Consider the following 18,480-nt stretch of genomic DNA (forward strand, 5'->3'; position numbering starts at 1 on the left):
GAGTACTGGGAAGTATGGGAAGTACTGGGGAGTACTGAGGAGTACTGAGGAGTACTGGGTGAAAGGAGGAGTGTTTGGAAGCACTGAGGAGTCAGAAGGAGCCCTGAGAAGTAAAGAATGCCTCCTCAGAACCTCTAAGAGGAGGCTCCTCTCAAGCGATGAACCCGGAGCTACTACACAACACTCATTGCTGAATGTATCTGTGCAGAGAACGTGGAGAACATTGAGAACATTGAGAACCAGGAATGTTCTGCTGCAGCCGGTTATGAAGGTGATCGTGTAGGAAGGCTCCTTGCTTTTAGACGTTCCATCCGTTCCACTTTGCGGACGAAAGTTCTCTGTCTCACACGCTTCGGTTCCAACTGTGTGTGTGTGTGTGTGTGCGTGTGTGTGTGTGTGTGTGCGTGCGTGAGACATTACCATGGAAACGCTGCTTCCGGTCTTAAGGTTCCTCCGTGGGAGCAGCGGGTGTGAGAAGCGGCGGGACGCGAAGGACGAGGGCGGACGGACGCGAGACCAGCGGAGGTGAGGAAGAGGAGAGGCTTTCCGTGGCGGAGGATCAGCACGGAAGGCCGAGCAGGCCGGCGAGAGGTCGGGCCTTCAGAGAACCTCCCTGGGGGGCCACGACCGGTACACCGACGTCAGCCTCTGGGTAATAGTCCGGGCCGTTGCTCCGGGGCCCGGTCCACGCTCTCGGCGTCAACGTGGTCGGCTATTGGTTGCCATGACGATCTATCGGGCGTGACGTCACAATCGGACGGGAAATCGGGAGAGGAAGGAGCCCGCCGGGTTTCAGCCTGGAGGAACCCCCATCTGGAGTCCCAAGTCTGGCATGATGACCGTCCAGCGGAGGCTCGGCATCCCGATCCTGGGCAGATAAACTTTATTTGTCCCCAGGGGGGCAACCGGAGGCCACGAAGCAGATCAGAAAACAAAATGTATAACTAAAGGTAACACAAAATGAATCAAAAATACAAAGAAGATGTAAATAAAGTGAAGTGACTCCAACATGTGGAAATAAACTGTACGTCTATAAGTAACTCCATCTCTAAGTAACTGTACGTGTATAAATAAGTCCATCTTTACTGTCACGGAGGACAGCAGCATCTGGCAAGCAAAACATGACGGCGGGATGTCGAGGCAGGCTGACATCTCGCTGCAACTACATCTTCATGGGTTCTACAACATCTACAACACACACAGTGGTTGAAAAGCCAGACCAGTGACTGGGCAGCGATGGGTGTTTGCAGCTTTTATTAGCGCTCAGGGTTGGTGTGTTCACGTACCTCAGTGAAGCCAAACAACCGAGTGTGTACTTGTACTGCAGTAAACCCGCAGTACTTCCTGTATTTGCGGTCCGAGTTGAGACTTCCCATCAGTGGCCACGAGGCGACAGCAGAGCCGCCCTCAGGAGGAGACCGTTACCAAAGACAGGAAGTCCTGATCTGGAGCGCCGAGACCGGCGGGCCGAGAGCCGCTGAAGGGCTTTGCGCTCCAGACCGGACGGCGGTGCTACAGCTGGAGTGTAGAAGAACTTCAGCGCCGACAGAGCATGTCCTCTGGCGTTGAAGTGTAACACCCGTCACTGCCTCCCCTCCGGCGGGGGGTGCTGGCGGCCGGCCGGCCGAGGCCCCGGCGGCCCCGACGGCCCCGGCCGCCCCGGGTTCGGGGCCGCCCTCCTGAAGAGCCTCCACATCCTGCACGCTTTGGGCCCGGGGTCTCGGAGGGAATCCAGCTGGGTCCTCAGGTGTGAGACGACGGCGTCTTCCAGCGCCGTCTGGTCCGGCGCCAGGGCGGCGCTCCACAGCTGCTCCGGGGAGCCGAAGACCTTCAGCAGCTTCCTGGTCACGGCCTTGGTGATCTTCCTCACCTTCAGGGGGCGGCGGGCGGAGACGACGGAGGCGGCCAGCTGGTCCAGGGCCCTCTCCGTCACCCGGGCCGTGAGGGCCAGCAGGTCCTTGAACTTCAAGGAGTTCCTGCTCTTCTTGGGGGTGTTTTTGAACAGACCGTAAACCACGGCGTTGGCCAAGATCCCCACCGTGTTCCCGACCACGTGCCTGACCAGGTCCTCGCTCAGGAGGCCGTGTCTGAGGAGCCGCCATTGGGCGTCCTGCGGTGGGAAGGGGCCGCCGACCATCGAGCCTCCTCTTCCTCCGGGCCGCCCCGGAGCCACCACCCTTTTAAAGAAGCTGCTGCTGTCAGGACCTGCGTGAGGTCATCACACACCCAGCTGTGATGTCACTTCACAAGGCCTTGTGTGATGTGTGTGTGTGTGTGTGTGTGTGCTCACCTCACAGGTCACAGGTGTTTCACACCTGTGAAGATTCACTTTTCTCCCCTTTGCCCTTCTTCCAACGTTTGGACTCTTCTGGCCTCTCGGAGGGAGGATGGGGACCGTTAAGGTGGACGTGACTCTAAAGGTCATCTTTAATCCAGCGGCCGGTTCACTCAGTCCTCATTAACCACCGTACGTTTTCTGCTCACATGGAGCCCAGCTGACAGCGGACAACATGTCATATTAAGGTTGAGTATCCCAGTGGTTGGGCAGAGTACGCCGGAGGCTGCACATATTGCATGCAGATGATATCTATATCCTGTGACCGTCGTCCTTGGTATCGGCTGACCGGCGGCGTTCTTAAATGACCCCCTGCTCACGTTATCCGCACACCTTTGCAATAAACACATGACAATACATTTATAATGAATGTTATCCTGTCACTTTGCTGCTGTCACACAATAACGAAAAGAAGATTATTAGAATAACTTCCCAACCTGAGATCATTCAGGTGTTTCTATTGTATTCTATTCCAGAATATGACCTAAATTGGTGCAGGAGGAAAGATCTCTAGAACAGACAGTATATAGTCTGGGTTGCTGCTCCATCCCTGCCTCCGTCCGTGTCTGCAGGTATTCTCAGATGGATTGAATGGAGGGGGTAATAATTCGTAATCTGTCATTTAAATGCGACTTCAATACAAATGTGACATTTTTACATTGTAGGTATTTTCTACGCAGCCTTTCACTTCCTGTTTTTCACTCGCTGTGTTTGTTTACTTTTGGCAATAAAGTTTTGATCTTCTTTTCCCTTCAACCTTCTCCATCCCAGCTATTCTCCGTATCCTCCTCCGTCACGGAGTCCACCGGTCACCTCCCCCGCAGCCCCGCAGCCCCTCTTCCAGGCAATAAAGTTTGGACCGAGGTGGAAAAAAAAGCGGACGTGACGTAGGTGCTGACGTCAGCGGGAAGCCGGAAGTAAACAGCCGCTGTTCGAGTGCGTCGCCTGAGCCCAGAAGTCTCGTCCGGACGGGTTCTGCCGTCCAGTCCCGCGGTGTTTGGCTGCCCGAGGCTAACGGCTACTAGCGGGTTAGCCGAGAGCAACATGGACGACAACAAGGTGAGGGGGAGCCGCCGCTGGGCGGCGGGCCCGCGGTCCCGGAGGTCCGGACACAAACCCGCGTCTCCCGTCGGTGTTTTTGTCGACGTTTAAATAGCCCGACGTCTTCGGAGGCTTTAGTTCCGAACTGAACTGAACCTGCGTGCGGGGCGGAGGAGGGCCGAGGAAGGCCGAAGAGGGCGGAGGGGCGGCCGCGACTAACCGGCTAATGCTAGCAGCGGGGCTGACAGGCTAATGCTAGCAGCGGGGCTGACAGGCTAATGCTAGGAGGAGGAAGAGGAGCAGCGAGAGTCGTCTCTGTGCTTTCACTTAAATGCGCAGCTCCTTCTCCTCTACGCTCCCTAGAGTAATAGATTACTTCATATTTAAGACGTCACAATAAGTTACCATGTGACCGTGAATCTGTCGACGCTCCCCCGACGCGGCGCGGCTGCTTCCGGCCCGCTGGCCGAGAAGGAGCTGACGGTCTCCTCTCCCCGGCAGATGGTGGCCGGGAAGGTGAAGAAACCCGGGAAACGCGGACGCAAACCGGCCAAGATCGACCTGAAGGCCAAGCTGGAGCGCAGCCGGCAGAGTGCACGGGAGTGCCGCGCACGGAAGAAGCTGCGCTACCAGTACCTGGAGGAGCTGGTGTCCAGCAAGGAGAGGGCCATCTGTGCACTCAGGGAGGAGCTGGAGATGGTTAGAGCACACACACACACACACACACACACACACACACACACACACACACACACACACTAAGCAGTTGTGTTCCTAATGACGGTGATCTTGTGTGTGTGTGTGTGTGTGTGTGTGTGTGTGTGTGTGTGTGTGTGTGTGTGTAGTACAAGCAGTGGTGTTCTGCCATGGACCAGGGGAAGATCCCGTCCGAGATCAAGGCTCTTCTCACCGGGGACGAGCAGAAGCTGCCGGCCGGAGGAAGCAGCACCAAGACGCCCAAGAGCAGCAAGAACACCATCAGCAGCAACAGCCAGGGCTGAGGGGGAGAAGGGGGGCGGAGGATCCAAAGACCTGAGCGGCAGCAATGTGCGTTTAGTTGCGGGCTTTATTTCGATGATCCCGCAGGTTCCCCGTGTCCGCCTTCGTTTCAGACTAGATGTTCCCTCAGAGTGCGGAGGACAAACCAGCAGGGGCTCGTTGCTAATGTTCAGAATATTTATTGGACAGAAACATCAAAATAACTCCACCCGGCAGATGGCAAACTAAAATATCCCTTCATCGGCTTCCTTTCTTAGTTTCCTCGGTGAGGGAGAACCTGCTCAGGTGAGGCGTCTCACCACCGCAGGCGGACGAAAGCAGACCCTCTGAGCCTGGAGGTCGGGCGTCTTTATTGACGGGGCGGCGCGAAGCCTGCTATGTATTTATATTTTCGAACCGCCTGTCGCAGAGGAAGACGAGCCCCGGCTTTGGAGGAAAGGCCGCGTGGGATGAAGGTCACCTGACTCAGCGGCAAGAAAGCACTTTCTTAAAGATGTGTCCGAAGGTTTCTTTGTTTGTGTAATAAATCAATAAAGTTTTGTTGAAAAAAATCTTTGAATGGCGAGCCCTTGCTTTGTAGCGCCGGCCGGAGGCGGCGGGCTCGGCCCCGGACGGTCAGCGGCGCTTCAGCAGGCTCGGGAACGCGACCGCCTGAGCCCGGCCCCTCCGACCCCAGAGGGATCCCTGCGCCGGTTCCTCGGCTCCCCCTGCCGTCTTGACCTCCAGCTGGTTCTCGGGGGCCAGGATTTACAGACGCCTTTAGAAACCACTTCCTGTCTGCGGCTTCGCCCGGAGGCCGCGGCCAATCACCCGCGGCCAATCACCCGCGGCCAATCACCCGCCTCCGTCTAAAACCCGGCCGATCACGCTGGCCCTCCTCTCACACCTTCCACCTCCCTGTCCTCGCCTGCATCCACCAACCTCAGCATCCTTCCACCCAGATGTTCTCCGGCCCTCCTCGGTCCGGGTCCGAGCCGTCTCAGCTCCTCCTCGACCTCTTGTCTAATAATCCAGAAGGTAAAGTGGACAGCGGGGAGGACCGAGGTCAGAGTCGGCCTTTCCTTGTGGAGCCGGAAGGATCTGCGAGCCCAGGAAGGAGCAAAGCAGGCGAAGTTGGAGGAAAGGAACGAGTCTTAGAAGGAGAAGATGGAAGAGGTTTGGAAAATAAAAGCTTGGAAAGAAGAATGAAATCTAGAAAGGAGTTTCCAGCCGGCAGGAAAAAGAAGCGTTCGCCTCCAGTTTACCCAGAAGACGGTCGCAACCACCGGCCCTTATGGTCCTCCGGCAGACGGAGATGTTCTCCGCCTTCTGACTTTCCCTTCCTCTTTCTTCCCGCCAACGCGGAGAAACATCCTGATGGTCGGACAAACATCCGGCCCAAGGAGGAAACGGCCTCCACAGGTCACTCGGGGATATTAGCCGCACCGGCTAACAGGCTCTCGACTGAACCCCGATGTCGGTCGTCTTCTTCAGAGATCCCAGACATTCATCTCAGGCTGAGGGTTCAGTCCCACGGGCCGGGACCAGGAGAGTCTCCACATCTTCATCGCTGACCTTCACCCAGCTGGAGGTTCTCAGTCGTTCACCTTCTCGCCGGCTTCCTGACGGAAGGACCGACGTCTCCTCGGCAGGGGGGACGTCGCTGTCGTCAGCCGCCAAAATGGCCTTTACGTCTTTAGCTAGTTAGCTGACAGGACTCTTAACTTAGCAAAGCGAATGGTTTTGGGTTTGTTGACCCGGTGCTAACATCAGCTTCTACCACGTGCACGCTAAGGCGGTGTGTTTCGGAGCGGGCGGCTGTCGGCTAGCCAAAGCTAACGAGAAGCTGCGGTTTTACAGTCCGACGTCTAAAAACGACCTCTTCGCCTCTCCGGACGTTAAAACGCGAAGACGCCCGCGGCGTCCGGCGGCGTCCGGCGGAGGGTTTGCGACGTAAGAAAGAAGCCCTTCGATCCGACGGACAGCATCCGTTCTGCGGGGAGGGGCGCCGTGCCGGCTAGCTCACCCGCGCCAAGCGTGCCGCGGGTCAGACGAAGGTGTTGGGGGGGTTGGCGCCGCTCGGCCACGCCACCTTCTTCTCCTTGGCCTCGCGGTCGAAGGTCTCGTAAACGGCGTCCTTGGCGAGCGCCTTGGTCTGAACCGGCAGGTCCACCACGCCCACGTGGTTCTTCTTGGCCATGCGGGAGCTGGCGGTGATGGTGTAGGCGTTGCTACGGTAACACTTCATGGAGGACATGCAGAAGGTCTCCCGCATGCCGCGCCTGAAGTTGGCGTTGTAGACGGAGTAGAGCGTGGGCTTGGACGCCGCCGAGCTGAAGGAGATCCAGGCCACGGCGGCGAAGAAGAGCCGGCCGTCCCTGCCGGGGCCCTGGGCCTCGCTGGGGTGCCACAGCTGGGCCACGTAGAACGGCGTCCAGGTGAGGAAGAACACCCAGTTCAGCACCAGGAACATCTTGATGGTCTTCACCTTGGTCCGCGGGACGATGTTGGCGGTGCGGCGCACCGAGTGTCCGTCGGCGCCGATCCTCCAGATGTGTCTCACCACCCGCTGGTAGAAGGTCAGCACGAGGCCGCCGGGGACCAGGAAGCCCAGCAGCAGGTGCAGGGCGGCGTAGGAGACCCCGGCCCAGCTGTCGGGCAGGAAGAAGTTGCAGCGCCCGGCGTCCGAGGAGCCGTAGAAGAAGACGCAGGGCGAGACCAGGGCGGCGTCCAGGAGCCAGGAGGCGGCGATCATCCTCTTGGCCTTCTCGCGCGACACCTTGAAGCTGAGCGGGAACACGATGGTGTAGAAGCGGTCCACGGCGATGGACAGCAGCACGTACACCTGCACGCCGGGGCACAGGTGCTGCAGGTAACGCACCGCGCCGCAGGCGGCGGCGCCGAGCGGCCAGCCGCCCGCCGCCACCTGCAGCAGCAGGAAGGGCGCGCAGCCCAGGCTGAGCAGCAGGTCGCCCGCCGCCACCGCCACCACGAAGTAGTTGGTGGTGGACTGGGAGCGGCGGCTGCGTCGGACCACCAGGCACACCAGCGCGTTCCCCGACACCGACACCAGCCACAGCGCCGCCAGCAGCAGCCCCAGCGCCGCCACCTCGCCGTCGCTCAGCGCCGCCGTCAGGTTCCCTCCCTCCGACAGGTTGAAGGTCGTCCGGTGGGTCCGAGGGAGCGACGGGTCGGCGCCCGCCGCGTGCGCCGACGGGTAGACCATCGTCCCGCCGTCGCCACGACGACCAGCTGTACGGACACAAACACGTGCGCGTTAGCCTGTTAGCATCAACTCAAGCGACCGACCTTCTTGATAAAGGACAAAAACCCTGAGCAGGGAGGAGCTGAACCCACACGGGAGAAGGTGCCGGACGCCGGGCCGGAGGTCCTGCCGCTCGGTGGTTGGGGACCGGTGGTCCTCGATGCACTGGTCTTCTCACCTGTGGTCTTCTCACGAGTGGTCCTCTCACCAGTGGTCCTGTCTGCACTGGTCTTCTCACTAGTAGTCTTCTTACCAGATGTCTTCTCACTAGCAGTCCTCTCACTAGTGGTCTTCACACTAGCAGTCCTTCACCAATGGTCCTGTCTGCACCGGTCTTCTCAGCAGAGGTCTGGAGCGACGCTGAAAGCAGATGTTTGACGAGAAGCTACAAGCATCGAGTTTCTCCGCGGCACTGAAGCCCCGCGACCCGGTGAAGGTCGGGCCGCTCCGTCCTCCCGCTGCTCGTCTCCATGGCGACGGTCTCGCAGCAGCCGATGTGATTATCGGTCCCGGGGCCCCGGGGACCGGGCCCGGCTGCGGAGTCCGGATTCGGGATCCGGACCGAAGGCGGACGGAGCGGGACGCTCCATGATCCGGCCGGTCGGTACCGGTCGGGCTCGCGTTTGTTTCCTCTCCGTTTGAAAAGGACGGTCGGTAAACGGCGGCGGGCGTTTGATGGACGTCTCGGCTCCGATCGCCGTCCGGCCCGCGGACCGGAAACTCCGGCTACCTCGCCGAATTCACCTCAAGGTTCGATCCGAATCCCGGTTCCGATCCGGTGAGTCACCGGAGCCCGATCGCCGACTATTGACGGTCCCGGCTGCTTCGGTCGAGACTGTGACGTCACCGGTTCCGGCGGACCTTCGGCTCGACGTCCCTCCAGAGTCCCGGACTCTCCCGGACCGCGTCTTACCGGTTCGGATCCCGCCGTTCACGTCCCGGAGCCGCCGATCAGATGCGCGTCCGCGGCTCCGAGCGGCGCGGAGGGGGGAGGGGGGGGGGGGCTGCGCGTCCGCGGAGGCGGGGGAGCAGGATGTCCTCCCGGAGGACACTTCCGGTCAAAATAAAACAAAATAAAACACACACACACACACACTCTCTCTCTCTGTGTTCTGGTGTTACTGAAGGTGGAGAACCTTCTGAGAACCCAAATGTTCTGGTGGAACCCCGGGAGAACCTGCCAGCCCGACCCGTCCCGTCACCTTTACAGAACCTGAGAAGAGCAGCCGGTTCCCCCGAGGTTCCTCAGACATCTCCAGAGGTTTGGAGAACATCTTGTGAAGCCCTTGGGGAAGCGTTCCAGCGACCTCTGGAGAGTCCTGACAGGCCGTGTGAGGAGAGAACGTTCCACCGAAGCTCCTCAGGGTTCCGGGACCACGGCGGGGCCAACGTTCCGGAGACCATCCGTCACCGGCAGAAGGTCTACCTTACATGAGAGAACCTTTAAGGAAGGTTCTCCCGGGCCGAGCTGAGAAGGTTCCTCGGAGGTTCCTCCTCCGGACACGTCGAGGGAACGTCGGCGGTCGGGTCACGTGATCCTCTGACCTTCCGCTCTTTGAGAGGAGACGTCTCCAGCTGACGGGGATGCTGTCGCAGCACATCGCCATGGCAACAGCAGCGCAGAGGAGACGGTGATTTTCCAACAGGCCGGTTGCCACGGGAGACGGTCGGCGGCGGGGGGAGGGGAGGAGGGCCCTCTCATTGGCCGACGCGCGTCACGCGGAAAACTCTGATATAACGGGAACCCGAGGAGGAGCTTCGGCGCCGAGACCGGCCGCAGAAGATCTCTGGGCCCGGAACCGTCTCGTGAGGTCACGACCCCCGACCTTCTCGCCCGTCTCCTCGGCGAGAAGACGCAGACGTCCCGGGCTCCGTCCTCCTCGGACCCGGAGCCGCTGTGATGTCGCCGGCGGGAGCGGCGGCTGTGTGACGTCCCTGTGAAGCCGCCGCTCGCGCCACCTTGTAAGAGCGGCGGCGGCTCCGACCCGGAGAACGGACCTTCTGCCCTCGTCCTCGGTCGCCATGGAGACCAGACAGGTCGAGGACCCCGAGGCGGAAGCGGCCAGGAGAGGCGGGAGGCCGGAGGCCCGCCGGCGAGCCGTCCGCCAGCGAATCGAGGACAAGGAGAGGGACGCGGAGGCGCTGCGGGAGGAGCTGAGGGCCATCGACGCGTCGGCCGAGGCGGCGCTGAAGGACAGCCGGGAGGTTCTGGACCAGCTCGTCGGCCTGCTGGAGAGCAGGCGCGGCGAGGTGAGGCGGAAGATCACGCTCCAGCGGGAGACGGAGGTGGGCCGTGTCCGAGCGCTGCAGGAGGAGCTGGAGCTGGAGATCGCCCGCCTGAAGCTGCCGTCCGGCGGCGAGCCGCCGCTCTCCTCGGCCCGGCCCCCCCCCCGCACGCCCCCGACGCTACTTCGAGGGCGTGACGGCGGCCCTGACCGAGGCCCGGGACCAGCTCCTGGACCTCCTGAGGGACGCCCGGACCGACCTCTCGGCGGACGTCCCCGAGCCCGGGACCAGGGCCGGCTTCCTGAAGTTCTCCCGCCAGATCACCCTGGACCCCGACTCGGCCAACACCTGGCTGCTGCTGTCCAACGGCGACCGCAGGGTGACCTTCGTGCGGGAGCAGCAGCCGTACGGCCAGCACCGGGACCGCTTCGCCGACGACTGGCAGGTCCTGAGCCGGGAGGGTCTGAGCGGACGCTGCTACTGGGAGGTGGACTGGAGCGGCTGGAGGGTCTACATCGCCGTGGCCTACAGGACCCTGAGCCGGGCCGGCGAGGAGAGCGAGTTCGGCTGGAACGACAAGTCCTGGGCTCTGGACTGCAACCAGGAGAGGTACAAGTTCTGGCACAACAAGGTCCAGTCGGTGGTGTCGGGCCCGCGGCCCTCCAGGGTCGGGGTCTACCTGGACCACCGGGCCGGGGTCCTGGCCTTCTACAGCGTGGGCGGGACCATGACCCTGCTGCACCGCGTCCAGACCACCTTCACGCAGCCGCTCCACGCCGGCCTGGGCCTCAACTACGCCCCCGGGGCCACGGCCGAGTTCGTGCGCCTCAAACACAACGCGCAGTGAGAAGAAGGCGGGAACCTTAGAACCACGGCGCCGCCGCCGCCGCCGCCACCCGGTTTCGCCTTTGACCTGTTTGCTCTCAATAAACACCTCCTCCTTCCCAGATCAGAACCAAACCCGCCGCCAACGTGATCTCCACGCCTTCCTTCGCAGTCCAAAAGCAGCAGGTCGACTGCAGAGGAAGTAGTCCCTCAGTGTGAAGGGTCAGATGATGGACAGCTGTAACACACACGCGCACACACACACACACACACACACAGCAGCCTGGTACGGGCAGCTCTTCACGATTAGGGAAGACAACATCCATCATCTCCGACAGGCAACAGAAGGTCCTCAGCTGTCAATCATCAGGGATCTTCTCTGGAAGTGGCTTTATTTACAATCTGGATCAGAATGACGGTCAGGTGACCGAGGAGGAACCGGCGAGCGTCAGACACGCCGCTCACAGATCCACCTCCCGCAACCTGGCGGAGGCCGTGGCGTCTTGAAGGCCACAGGAAGCAGGGCGGACGCAGCTTCTGCTCGCCGCTCGTCCTCCGAGGCCGAGTCTTTGTACAAAAGCACCTTATTTACACACGGTATTTACAGGGGTGAGGCTCCGCCCACGTCCTGGCTCCGCCCACATCCTCACCCCCGCAGCCCGCCATCCAGCGTCAGCGTGCTGAACCTGGACACAGGAGGGGACGCCTGTGATGACATCATGATGACATCATCAGCGTGTGGCGGGGGGGGGGTCTCACCTCTCCAGGAAGTTGTTGTTCTCGGCCAGTTCCTTCACCACGCCGTCCATCTCATCCTTCAGCTTCTTCATCCTGGGACAGTCACACACACACACACACACACACACACACACGTCCGTCAAGTCACGACTTGGAGGTTTCCGTCAATGTTCTCCGTTGGCGGAGGAGGAAGGTCTCACCCCAGCGTCATCTCCACCAGCGTGTTCTGGCTCAGGTAGGCCGGGGGATTCATCCCGCTGGACACCAGAGGAAGGATCTTGGCGAGAAGCTGCTCCTGCAGCTGCGGAGCGCAAGGTCAAGGTCACAGCAAGGTCAAGGTCACAGCAAGGTCACCGCCAGACCTCCGGGGCCACCGACAAAGAGGTGAATCCCACACAGACCTTCATGGCTCGCTCCAGCAGCAGGGTCACCTCCTTCTCCGAGCTGATCAGCTGACCGGACAGTCCCAGCAGCTGCTTCCGGACCAGGTGGACCTTCCTGTACGACACACATGCACACGTGTTGAGCGCGCGCTCGGCGGGCCCGCCGTCCCATCGGTGTTTCTCGGCTTAGCGTGTCGCTCCACCTCATCCACTCCTCGCTCTTGGAGATGAAGAGGCGGTACTTCATGGCGCACTCGTCGGTGAACAGCGAGCGGGCCTTGCTGGCGTGGAGAACCAGCTTCTGCCTGCCGAGAAGACGCCGCCGTCAGAACCCCGGGGCAGGAGGCCCGGCAGGAACCGAGGAACTTACTTGTCAAACTTGTGGATCTGCTCCTCGTTGTAGGGGAGACCTGAGGGAGGAGAGCGGCGTGAGAACACAGAGGTCACTCGGAGGTCGCTGAGAGGTCGCGCCGGGGGAACTTACGGCGCTCGGCTTTGTCCTTCTTGAACTGCTGGTAGATGGTGGTGATGGCGTCCAGCAGCACTTTGATCTTCTCCACGCTGAGGAAACAAGATGATCAGAGAGGCTCATGACACACACACACACACACACACACACACACTGACGTACTTCCTGTCCTCCGGGTGCGTCCCCACTTGCTGCGTCCAGCTGTCCGTCATCAGACCTCCGGGCAGGAATTTGCTCTTCATGTCGAGAGTCGTCCGCTCAATCGGCTCCAACGAGCTGGAGATCTGCAAGTTGTACAAAAGAAAAACAACTGGCATCGCCATAGCAACCGTCCGACAAACAACTCAGCGTGGCTCGAGCTCCGGCGACAACCGTGGGTTGCTACGGAAACAAAGGAGGACTCACTCGAAGAACCTTCTTGTGCATGTCCGAGATCTCGTCGTACTCGGAGGAGACGGCCTGCATCAGGACCTCTGACCTGCGGGGGGAGAGGTCAGCGGGGGTGAGGGGTCAGCGGGGGTGAGAGGTCAGCGGGGGGGCTCCTGTCTGAGCGAGAAGGCCGAGAAGAAACCTCATGCACAGCTGCAGGCTCTTCTCCGGCATCTGCGTGCAGAGGTCCACCAGGTGGAAGACCTGGGCCTTCTTGTGCAGGATCTCACTGTAGTCATCCTTGGTCAGCTCTCTGACACACAGACACACACACACACACACACACACACACACACACACACACACACACAGACTTAGACGAAAGAAGTGACGTTTGTCTCCAGAAGATGAAATAAAACTCACATTAAGCCGCGGACTCCTTTCCGAACGAGCTCCTGATACACCAGCAGAGACTCGGAGGTCTTCCACAGGTGGCCCACGTCTCCGGCGAATGTCTGGGGGTGCAGATGGAAAGGTCGGCCAGAAGATCCCAGAGAGCGGTCCTCACCTGAGGACACCTTTCAAGGTTCTAGTTTCACGGAGCCTTGCGGTTCCGTGCGGCCGCCAGGGCCCCGGAGAGCTGAGCTAGGCCGGCGTCGTACCTTAGCATAGCTGGCGTCCAGGTCCAGGTCGTAGCGTGGCTGCACCTTCGGGGGACTGGCTGTCGCACACACACACACACACACATACACACACACAGTCACAGTTTGACATGTCTATCTCCTGAAACATGAAATACATGAGTGTCCGACTGGATGGTGACAGAGGAGGAACCATCCGGGACAGAAAACCTTGTGTGTCGGGCCAGGAGGCTCTGTAGGACCCCAACCACCAGCACCACCGCCACCATGGCCCGTTCACCCTGCTGGACCACCGGGTTCTGCAGCAGCATCAGACTTAAACTGTAAAAGCCTTCTTCACGGGTAATACTCGATGCCTCTGGAAACTAAATGTAATCCAGTAAACACCGTTCATCTAAATATTGTCGGCTGCTCAGCCACGTCTGCACATCCAGACGTCCAGGCATGATGTACCTGGAAATGCATATTCCGCCGCTCACGTCACACACGCCGCCCACCGCTGCGCTTCCAACCTGTTCGGATGCTCTTTGAGTCGAAACCCCAATCAGATATGAAACAAACCACCCACCCGGCGCCGCAGTGGAACTGTTGACTAAAGCGCCCCCAGCCAGCTGCACCTGACTGATATCAGTCCAGCACTGGAGAGGACAGATGAGGCCTGTGCAACATGTGCACACGCCTGCTGCAGACACCATGACAGCGAGGCCCGTCTAGGTCTAAGTTCTGCTCCGGGTCGGGTCCTGGACCCCAGTAGCCGGTCGGACGGGCGGTTCCACCTACGATCCTCGAAGATCAGCCCCACGGTGGCCAGGGACTCGGTGCTGAGGAGCATGATGGGGTTGTCGCAGGAGGTCTTGGGGAAGGTCTTGGCCTGGCGGTTGGGGTCCAGGACCAGGCGGCGGCCTTCGTACAGCAGCTCCTGGTTGTGGACGGGGATGCTGCTCCTGCGGGCCAGCAGCTCCTGGAACTGCGCCGCCCTGCGGACGCCGGGAGAGCGGCGGCCGTTAGGAGCGAGCGCCGAAGGAACGTTCCGGCGCCTGGTCCTGTAGGAGCCGCGAGGTTCTCCTGACCGGGCGGACGCGTGGAGAAGCCACGGACTCACTTGATGTACTTGTGGATGTAGACGTGGTGCAGCGTGGCCTGCTGCAGGCTGAACACGAACACCACGGTGCGGTGCAGGATGTCGTTGGTCTCGGCGAAGAACTCGTCGAAGCCCCAGCACTTCTCCTGGTCGGCCTCCAGGATGTTGGCGAGCACCGGGGTCAGCAGGCTCTGGAGACCCCTGGACGTTTCCACGGACACACAATCGAGACGATGAACGCCGACAAAAACAAGGAGCCGGGGCTACGGGTCGCGCCCCGGCGCGGCGCTAATGCTACAGCAACGGTTAGCGACTCCATTAGCACTCGGGGCGGACCCATCAAAGTTCTTCAATCGTCACAACAAGAAAGGATTGTCCACTGACTTGGAGAGGCTGCAGGACACCGGCATCTCCGTGCTCCACTCGATCTTGCCGTTCTCGCTCTTCTGGTGACCCGAGATGGTCCCCGACGGCTTCTCCGTGATGATCTTGTACCTGGAAGACGACGACCTCGCTCAGCCCCCCGGGCTCTGAAGGTTGGCGTTTCCCGCCGAACGTCTGGAGTGACTCACATGACCTCCTTGTTGCGGCGCGGACCCTCAAAGGGCCTGAACGGGAGACTGCCGGTGGCGGCGTGGTAGAAGGTGACGCCGATGCTCCACAGGTCCACCGTGGCGCCGTACTTCTTCTGGTGCTTCTTGCCGAGGACGGCGCGCTCGTACATGTCGGGATGCTGCGGCAGAGCAGACGGAGGGCGGGAGGTCACTCTGGGCCTCCTGCTGGAACTCCCACCTCCGGCGAACCCCACACGGCGCCGACGACGCCCGGGCTCCCTCACCAGGTACTCCTCGGTTCCGTACAGGGACACGAACTGCTCGTCGTCCTCCAGCTTCCTGGCGGCGCCGAAGTCTGTCAGCTTGTAGACGGAGCGTCCGTCCTCACCGATCACCCGCATGATGTTCCCCGGCTTGATGTCGCGGTGCACGATGCCGTATTCCCTCAGGTGGTTCATGCCCGCCACTGCAGGCGGCCATCACACACACACACACACACACACACACACACACACACACACACACACACACACACACACACACACACACACACACACACACACACACACACACACACACACACACACACAGAGTCAGGGATGGATCGGTTCCTCTTGTCATCAGTGCACGGCCCCTGTCCTCGGCAGCACATTCAGACATCTTTTTCTCTTCCAGAAGCTCCTCTGAGGAAAGGTCTCAGCCCACAGAGTTGCGTCAAGATAAAACAGCCTCACCGACGTCGTGCAGGACGATGAGGAACTCGTCCTCCGGGAGGCCGTAGGCGTTGGAGGACTCCTCCAGGACGGTGTAGAGGCTCCCACAGGGACAGTACTCCATCACCAGGACCTTGTGCCGCGCGTTGGACTGCAAACACAGAAAGGCTTTTACTGTGAAGGCGCCGCTTCCTCCCACCGTTTCAAACATCGCTCCAGGTTATGTAAGAGATCTGCTGCTGAAGGCCTGCGTGATTTCATTCTCGAATAGGATCATCGGATCGAAACCGAGCCATCAGATCGGACAGGAACCCTCGGTGACCGTGACCGACCTGCTCCTCCCGAACATTTACGTTCGTTCGACCAGAAAAATCTCAGCTCTTATCAACGAGTGCAACGGAGAGTATCGATCCATCAAAACTGAATCCAGATTTGATCTGTAGTGTGAAAGACGTGATGAGAAACGTGTTGGGCGGGCGCACCCTGACGTTTAGCGTCGATGGCTGCCAAGCAGACATTGAGACGGCGCCAGGGTTACCCACCTCCTCCTCCACGGCGAAGAGCTTGACGATGTTCTTGTGATTGAGCTTCTTCAGAACCTCGAACTCCCTCATCTGGACGTCCAGAGGCCGCAGGAAGCTCAGGTTGTTGAAGACTTTGACGGCGTACAGGTCGCCCGTTTTCTGAAACGCACAACGTTGCCATGGTTACGCCGCGGTCAGGCGTGACCGGCGCGCCCCCAGAAGAGGACCTCACCTTGTGTCGGCCCCGGTAGACGTTGGCCGTCGCCCCCTGACCCAGCAGGTCTGAGATCAGCCACAGGTAGTTGGCGGTGCTCTGCATCCCGGCGACTGCAAGTGATCTTGAACACATCGCGATGTTAAAATCCCAAATGGCGAGAATCGGGATTTACAGACGACATTCGGACGAGATTCCGATAACAGCCTTCAAACTTTTTGGGTCAGGATCTGGACCCTGAGCGCACGGCGACCGCAGCGGTGATCCGAGGTTATCATGCCGTGTGGATTCCTATAAACAGGAAGGCTTTCCGACCACATTACTGATCACCGGTGCCCCCCCCCCCCCCCTCCATTGTGAGCGAAGCCAGCCGCCTTGCACGGTGCTCAGCCTCCAGCCTCACCCAAAACACTCCTACTGCAACATTACCATTTCTTTGCTCTATTGCTATATTTGCACAGTGATGGCAAACCCACCGAGCTGCTATTGCATAATATGACTAGTTTGCTCGGAGCTGTACACAGAGCGGACGCCATTGTCCCAACATACATGTATGGATATATAAACACACATGTTTTGGATGCCTTTAGATCCCTCTCATTTTCTCACTTACAAACACCTGGGTGTCCACTTGGACAATAAACTGGACTGGACCTTGAACACCAACGCCATCATCAAGAAGGGTCAGAGCCGCCTGTTCTTCCTCAGGAGGCTCAGATCTTTCAACGTCTGCAGGACCATGCTGCAGATGTTTTACCACTCACTGGTGTCCAGCGTCATCTTCTACGCTGTTGTGTGCTGGGCAGCAGGATCAAGACAGCTGACACCAACAGACTGGACAAGCTCATCAGGAGAGCTGGATCTGTCCTGGAGTGGAGCTGGAGTCTGTGCTGCAGCTGTCAGAGAAGCTCCTCAGCTTCATGGACAACATCCATCACCCCCTGCAAGGACACTGACGTCCTGTCAGAGCTCTTTCGGTCGTAGACTGATACCACCAAGGAGCTCCACTGGACGCCACAGGAGGTCTTTCCTACCTGAGGCTATCAGACTTTTTAATTCCTCTTCCCTCAGCTGCAGGGAATCTTCAAATCTTTGTAGTTACAGTTAACAGTTAAGACAATTTACATTTCATTGTATTTCTTATTCTTCCTCCTCCCTACTATTATCTATTACTGTTATGTTTTTGCTTGAAACTCTGGCACAACAATTTCCTTCGGGATAAATAAAGTTGTTCTCCCGCTCCATCTTTCATCTTCTAACCTCAGCACGGAGACTTTCCGCTGGAAGGACCGGCGGGGAGCCGGACGAGCCGAGGCCGGAGGCCGCGATCCGAACAGACGAGAAGACGCTTCCGTCTTCTATCGACCCACGGCGGGTCTGCGGGCGTTGAACCCACGACCTCCGGCGCGACACGTCCACGCTCTAACGTCACTCGGCCTGTGACGTCACCGCGGTGGGGGGGATTTCCCGCCGGGGCCCGGGGCGGCGAGCGCACCGAGCGGGGTTCGGTCTCGGCGGTGACGCCCGGTTAAACGGGGTCCCACCGGCGGCTCCGGAGGGCGGCCGGGGAGCCGCGGCGCCGCCGGCGGGCCGCCTTCTTCCTCTCGCTTCCGGACGCGACGGCGGTCGTTGAGCCGCATCGTTCGGCGCCCGTCAAGCTAACGGGCCGGGCGGCCGAACGACGCGGGCCGAGCGGATCCGTGACCGGGCGGGTCAGCCTTCCGAGCGGCGGCGGCCCGTCGAAAGTCGCCGGGTGTCGTTTTAACGTGAAATAAAGAGCGTTTGTCATTTTGTTTATTTCCTCACCTTCCGTCCGCGGCCGAGTCCCTTTCTGTCAGGAGCTTCCTGTGCCACGTGACGGGAGACGGCCAATCAGGTGGCGTACAGTGGTAAAGGGGCGTGGCCTCCTCCTACCGTAGTGTCTGGTGAAGAAGCGCAGTTGCAGCGACTCTCAGAAGAAACTGCGGCAGCGAAGCAGCCGAATTATTACTATCTCACTTTGGATCCTGCTCCTCCGGAAAATATCACACTAATCTACAGGCCCTTGGATCGAGATGACTCATCTCATAAAGTCCATGTTCCGTCGAGGAATAAGCGACGAGGCCTCTCGCTTCTACCTCCTTC

At 59.8% G+C, this 18,480-nt stretch overlaps 4 protein-coding genes and 1 pseudogene across 6 annotated transcripts; 2 read left to right on the forward strand and 3 right to left on the reverse strand.

Moving 5' to 3' along the window:
• Nucleotides 1-1,273: 1,273 nt before the first annotated feature.
• LOC147233727 (uncharacterized) lies at nt 1,274-3,885 on the reverse strand. Of its 2 annotated transcripts, XR_015106117.1 has the most exons (3): nt 3,782-3,885; nt 2,291-2,668; nt 1,274-2,205 (listed from the first exon to the last, which is right to left on the reverse strand). XR_015106117.1 is itself a non-coding variant. In XM_086146269.1 (2 exons), exon 2 carries the CDS (start codon nt 2,135-2,137, stop codon nt 1,583-1,585), a length of 555 nt encoding a protein of 184 aa, XP_086002395.1. In that variant the 5' UTR covers nt 2,138-2,205; nt 2,291-2,429; the 3' UTR covers nt 1,274-1,582. The 2 variants fall into 2 exon arrangements, 1 of the variants encoding a protein (XP_086002395.1); XM_086146269.1 differs by lacking the exon at nt 3,782-3,885 and having other exon boundaries at nt 2,291-2,429.
• Nucleotides 3,219-4,926, forward strand: crebl2 (cAMP responsive element binding protein-like 2). The gene is made up of 3 exons (XM_086146270.1): nt 3,219-3,394; nt 3,878-4,075; nt 4,222-4,926. The coding sequence occupies exons 1-3, from the start codon at nt 3,380-3,382 to the stop codon at nt 4,375-4,377; spliced, it is 369 nt and encodes a 122-aa protein (XP_086002396.1). The 5' UTR covers nt 3,219-3,379; the 3' UTR covers nt 4,378-4,926.
• Nucleotides 4,378-10,026, reverse strand: gpr19 (G protein-coupled receptor 19). Its single transcript, XM_086146268.1, has 2 exons — nt 7,712-10,026; nt 4,378-7,606 (listed from the first exon to the last, which is right to left on the reverse strand). The coding sequence occupies exon 2, from the start codon at nt 7,578-7,580 to the stop codon at nt 6,402-6,404; it is 1,179 nt and encodes a 392-aa protein (XP_086002394.1). The 5' UTR covers nt 7,581-7,606; nt 7,712-10,026; the 3' UTR covers nt 4,378-6,401.
• LOC147233730 (tripartite motif-containing protein 16-like) lies at nt 9,642-10,787 on the forward strand (annotated as a pseudogene).
• A 258-nt stretch (nt 10,788-11,045) lies between these two features.
• Nucleotides 11,046-18,225, reverse strand: tbk1 (TANK-binding kinase 1). 2 transcript variants are annotated; one of them, XM_086146256.1, is made up of 21 exons: nt 18,163-18,225; nt 16,375-16,480; nt 16,161-16,301; nt 15,640-15,769; nt 15,190-15,371; nt 14,924-15,084; nt 14,736-14,846; nt 14,373-14,552; nt 14,051-14,247; nt 13,292-13,350; nt 13,053-13,144; nt 12,832-12,942; nt 12,666-12,738; nt 12,423-12,544; nt 12,276-12,352; nt 12,162-12,201; nt 11,995-12,096; nt 11,810-11,906; nt 11,609-11,709; nt 11,430-11,501; nt 11,046-11,356 (listed from the first exon to the last, which is right to left on the reverse strand). In XM_086146256.1, the coding sequence occupies exons 2-21, from the start codon at nt 16,459-16,461 to the stop codon at nt 11,317-11,319; spliced, it is 2,175 nt and encodes a 724-aa protein (XP_086002382.1). In that variant the 5' UTR covers nt 16,462-16,480; nt 18,163-18,225; the 3' UTR covers nt 11,046-11,316. The 2 variants fall into 2 exon arrangements, with proteins under 2 accessions (XP_086002382.1, XP_086002381.1); XM_086146255.1 differs by lacking the exon at nt 18,163-18,225 and having other exon boundaries at nt 16,375-16,491.
• Between the last annotated feature and the right edge of the window lie 255 nt (nt 18,226-18,480).

This window comes from Fistularia commersonii, chromosome 5 (assembly GCF_037954325.1).
Source record: "Fistularia commersonii isolate RoL2024-O1a breed Wild chromosome 5, RoL_Fcom_v1.0, whole genome shotgun sequence".
NCBI classification, from domain to species: Eukaryota; Metazoa; Chordata; class Actinopteri; order Syngnathiformes; family Fistulariidae; genus Fistularia; species Fistularia commersonii.